Genomic DNA, 5,000 nt, shown 5'->3' with positions numbered 1-5,000 from the left:
TTCCTCTCTCTCTCTCTCTCTCTCTCTCTCTCTCTCGGCAATAATCAATCATTCCTTGTCTAAATTCTCATGACTATAAGAATGAAAGAAAGAAAGATGGGCTGTTAATTTTGACGTAGTCCGCCCCCTCTCTCTCTCTCTCTCTCTCTCTCCGTATAAGCATGAGAATACACACACATACATATGTATAATTGACTGTCAATATTTTTCATATAGCAGCAAACTTGCTAAAATATCAATGCCAGTATCTTTCAGTAAAGAAATAACATTTATGAATGGAATCAGCACATATCTAACCTATTCTACTCAATAAGGGTTTTTGTAACTTCCACTGGAGATGAGAAATTTTATGTAATACCCTCAGACCTTTTTTTTTATTATTATTATTATTATTTATGGAAGTCACCATCTCACGAGCGATAACTGCTGTGAGTTTTCCTTACCATACGCTGAAGTCCAAATTTTTTCTCGGTTTCTTTATTTATTGTTTATTTATTTTTTTTTTTTTTTTTGTATTTGGGTAATTCTTGTCTTACCTTCCTTCAATTTCCCTTGAGGCGTTGTCTTCTCTCGTTCTTCTAATGGTTCTTGAGACGTTGCTTCAGTTACTAGGGTCTGTTGTTATGATTATGAATACTATTTGTCATTTGGATATATATATATATATATATATATATATATATATATATATATATATATGTGTGTGTGTGTGTGTGTGTGTGTGTGTGTGTGTGTGTGTGTGTGTACTTGACCTAGAGTATGGTATTGGTATTGGCATTTGCGTTTTTTTTTATTTGTCTTTTTCCTTTTTTTTTTTTTTTTTTTTTTTTTTTTTCTTTTTTACCCACTTCCTCTTAAAGTTGAAGCCTTGATATTATTAATAAAGGCATCCAACGAATCATAAACAGATAATGTAATTGCAAAGGTTTTAAGAAAAAGAATAACAGTTCAGCGGAAGAAAATGATAGGAACCTCCTCTTCTAAATCGAGTGCCTTGAACTTATTGTTATGAAAAGGGCCCACAATAACCACTTATATACTTGGTTTGGGTTCCACCTCTCACTAAGTATAGTATGCAACCTAAAGATTGTGTCTCTTTCAGTTCATCCCGATCCCTACAGAAAAAGAACGTCAATTCGGTATTTAGGAGGGACGAAGTAAATGAACTAGTGTTTTGATTTCAGTTTTATTTAGAGTTTTTCTCTTTATAATAAGAAGTTTCATAACCTGTTCAGTTTAAGGATTCACGAAATGAACCTGGGCATTACAGGAAAAACTCTTCGTTGTTTGCGATGCTATTGGCAATCTGTTCTCCACATGTATATAACCTAAAGGTAGGTAACAGAAAGATAAAGATCAGATGAACATAAGTGAAGAATGAATTAGGGTTAGAATTAATCATAAATTGATAAATAAGTAAGTGAATCAGTTAAGAACTTTCTACTTAAACTGATTAAATTTCCAAGAAAATATCTATCATTTTACTTTCATTTATTGGTGGTAACTTTACCAATCCATGACATTTGCTGAATTTATTGACAACACTATATTGACAGATAATTGGAAAGAAATAGCCATAGAATTTATGATTGAATCGTTTGCTTAATCTGACTTCAAAACTCCCGTCGCCAGCCTCGTTAATCCTTCGCAATATCTTGCTTTCGAATGTGAAAGAATTGTAGATGGAAGCTAAAAGTAACTGATTGCATTGTGGTATGGGGACTGCTTATCTCGAAGTAGTGTTCTTGAGAGGACTCCTCTCTCCTCTCTCTCTCTCTCTCTCTCTCTCTCTCTCTCTCTCTCTCTCTCCTCTTTCAGCAATAATATCAATCATTCCTTGTTTAAATTATTGTGACTACAAGAATGAAAGATAGAAAAATGGGCCGTTCATCTTAACGTAGTCCCTCTTAGAGTTTATCTCTCTCTGCTCTTCTCGTCTCGTTGTCGATCAAATCGTCTCTCTCTCTCTCTCTCTCTCTCTCTCTCAGCAATAATATCAATCATTCCTTGTTTAAATTATTGTGATTACAAGAATTGAAAGATAGAAAAATGGGGCCGTTCATCTTAACGTAGCCCCTCTTAGATGTATCTCTCTCTCTCTCTCTCTCTCTCTCTCTCTCTCTCTCTCTCTCTCTCTCTCTCTCGGCAATAATATCAATCATTCTTTGTTTAAATTCTTGTGACTATAAGAATGAAAGAAAGAAAGATGAGCTGTTCATCTTAACCTAGTCCCTCTTAGAGTGTACCTCTCTCTCTCTCTCTCTCTCTCTCTCTCTCTCTCTCTCTCTGCACAGTTTGTCACAAACTTTTATCGTTAAAGGATGGAATTGCTTTAACAAGTTGAAAGTTAGCGGTGATTCCATCCCTGCCTTTTCTTGAGAGGGAAACTCGAAATTAGATTTAGAAAAATCTCTGCTGAAGAACTGCTACAAAAGAAGAGAAGGAGCAAAGAAACTGGTGTGTATCTGTTCGCCTAAACGGTGAATTATTTAATTATTTACCTGGTAGAGAGCTGACTGCTGTAGGTCAAGAACAGGTTGACGAAGAGCGTGGGGCTAACGACTTCACCCGATGTAACCTGCAGAAAACGGAAAATTGAAAATTGAAAACAAATGAGCACCGGGTCTTGGTAAGCGAGGAAACAAGAGCAAGTCTTATATTTGGATTATAAAGACTAGATTGTAATGGTGCACTATTCCCTCTAAACTGGGAAAATGAGATTAGTCCAGAGATGATAGTTATCATTAGTTATTAGTACATTAATGGTTGATCTATCGTCTCCAGCTCCTGAAGGGAAAAAAATATCCTTTTAATTTTAAATAAACTTGGTTTGAATTGTCTATCTCTAAGTTTATGATTCAGGAAGGAAAAGAACGCCTTCTGTTAAGAGTCACAAATACTGAAGCAGCTTCATATGATACATCATTGACAAGAACGACTTCGGTTGAGTCACAAATACTGAAGCAGCTTTCCATGATTCAACAAAGACAAAAAAAAAACAACTAATAAGGGTTACAAGTTCTGAAGCAGCTTCAGTAGAGGTGGACAACGAATAGGGCGATTGAAATATGCAATATGACATTGCTATCTATAAAAGCCAAATGAGGATTGAAGTGAAGTCCATTCCTGAATTTTTACAATGGAATGTAAGAAACTCTTCTGTCATTTGGATGCTGATATTTGGCAAAGCGAGGAACGTACATTAATTCGATGAGGTGATAATTAGATTAGTTCCAATTGAAGACAAAAGGAAACGACAGAGCTTTTGCCCCTTCAGATGAAGAGCATGGAGTGGAGAAAGATCCCAGAAATTGCAAAGTGTAACGAGGGTAATCTATTGATGACAATCCCCACATTTAGCACAAGTGAGAGCCCTCTAGAGCTGTGGTTCCCAAACTATGGGAAGTATCCCTCTGGGGGGAAATTTGAAGCTACCAATTCTAAGCAGAAGAGCAAACAAATGTCCTTTTATTTGTTACTAACCGCTCTCTATGGCTATGAGGTTAGTTGTTACTAACCTCTTTCTATCCACTTTACTCTGTAACTAAGTGTTTATCAGTATATTTATACATTGGAAAAATAAATTAGTAAATAGTCACAAAGTGTTTTAACTACTCTTTCCCTCATACATAGGAAGGGGGAAATCTGGATGAACTGGGTACAGGGGGAAACGACAGAAAAAAGTTTGGGAACCACTGCTCTAGAGTTTTCAAAGGGCAACGTGTAAGAGAAATAGTCTACGGGTAGTAACCGCCCCGTTTCGCAGCTCTATATCTCGCCACGAAAATAAAATAAGGGAAAAAAATCTTACAGTATCGGCAGCGTCCTTTACACCGTACGGTGAGGTAGGGATTAAGACATCTTCCGATTGCGAAGTGGCAGGGATTCGAGTAGGTCCTCCCGTCGCCGCCACAAATGGGATTGTATTCGAAGGTGCAGACTCGGTTGCAATCTGAGGAGAAATAGCAATATTTTATTGGCACAATTGTTGTCATTTTTGTTCATTGTCTATTGGCTATTGAAATTTTTTTTTTAAACTATTTGAATAATTTACGTCTAAGGATAAGCCAGACATGACACTATACAACTAAATTCGGGGTAACTCAGACATGAACTAAAGTTATGAAAACTAAATTTAGGGATAAACAAGATGTTAGAGTCGGTACTGAACTAAAACTGCCGGTGGCTACGACGTGAAACTCAAAATTAAACCAAAGTTTATGGATAGAGCGGTTGTGAAATTCGCTGCTGAACAAAATCTAGAGATTTTTGTCAAAATTAGTTTTTATCTATAAACGACTCCAGACAAAACTGGAAATGAAAATACCAAGTTCTTTTTTTATTATTGAACCTCCTTAAATTGTTAAACTTTGACTCACTTGGGAAGGAAGCATTGGCCACTGACGTCCCAATGATGACCAACAAAACGACGCAGATAATAGTCGTTGGCAACCCTTTCTTGACCATCTTGGTTGTCGATGCCTGTCATGGAACCAAATTATAATTAAGCATTTGTCGTGAATATCTTACCTTAAATCTGATTCTATTTCAATTTGTTTTCCTATCTTTGTGTCTTTATTTCCTATATACTTGACAGTTGTCAATTTTCATGGGATACTGTTAAAACACCTTAGAGAATCTGACATATACTCAGTCAAGTCAGCCTTACACTACCTTAAATATTTATGGCTAATACATAACAGAAATGAATGACTACCACAAAGTCTTTGAATCTAAACCAAATGAATCTGGCGTCCCCAGATATCCCGCACCCCAAGCACCTTCCTTGGAAAGGTTTTGAGGATCAGTTAACTCGCCTAGACTTATTTTTTCTGACTAGCATATGAACCTATTTCTATAATAGTGACATAGATTTCTGAAGATGAAACCTGCACTTCTAGTATTTAATTGTCAGATAATAACATCTACTAAAAATTTGTGTTAATAACATATATATCTGGTCGTTTTCTATGGCATATATAAAGCAAACTTTTCTGTGA

At 36.0% G+C, this 5,000-nt stretch overlaps 2 protein-coding genes and 1 long non-coding RNA gene across 3 annotated transcripts in view; 1 reads left to right on the top strand and 2 right to left on the bottom strand.

The window, feature by feature from the left end:
* Window positions 1-5,000, top strand: part of LOC135194905 (turripeptide Gsg9.2-like) — a 78,040-nt gene that overhangs the window by 30,917 nt on the left and 42,123 nt on the right. The gene's annotated exons all lie outside the window — the stretch shown is intronic.
* The window catches only part of LOC135194909 (uncharacterized), a 41,325-nt gene that overhangs the window by 5,372 nt on the left and 30,953 nt on the right, over window positions 1-5,000 (bottom strand). The gene's annotated exons all lie outside the window — the stretch shown is intronic.
* Window positions 1,227-5,000, bottom strand: part of LOC135194890 (turripeptide Lol9.1-like) — a 3,931-nt gene continuing 157 nt past the window's right edge. Inside the window, exons 2-5 of the mRNA XM_064221090.1 lie at window positions 4,380-4,482; window positions 3,812-3,952; window positions 2,502-2,578; window positions 1,227-1,328 (exon numbers count right to left, since the gene is read on the bottom strand). Of these exons, the coding sequence (XP_064077160.1) occupies window positions 2,565-2,578; window positions 3,812-3,952; window positions 4,380-4,482 (258 nt within the window). The 3' untranslated portion in view covers window positions 1,227-1,328; window positions 2,502-2,564. The remainder of the gene's footprint in view (window positions 1,329-2,501; window positions 2,579-3,811; window positions 3,953-4,379; window positions 4,483-5,000) is intronic.

The sequence above is a fragment of the Macrobrachium nipponense genome, chromosome 15 (assembly GCF_015104395.2).
Source record: "Macrobrachium nipponense isolate FS-2020 chromosome 15, ASM1510439v2, whole genome shotgun sequence".
Lineage (NCBI taxonomy): Eukaryota > Metazoa > Arthropoda > Malacostraca > Decapoda > Palaemonidae > Macrobrachium > Macrobrachium nipponense.
The sequence above is the reverse complement of the archived record's forward strand: the minus strand, read 5'-3'. Positions and strand labels throughout refer to the sequence as shown.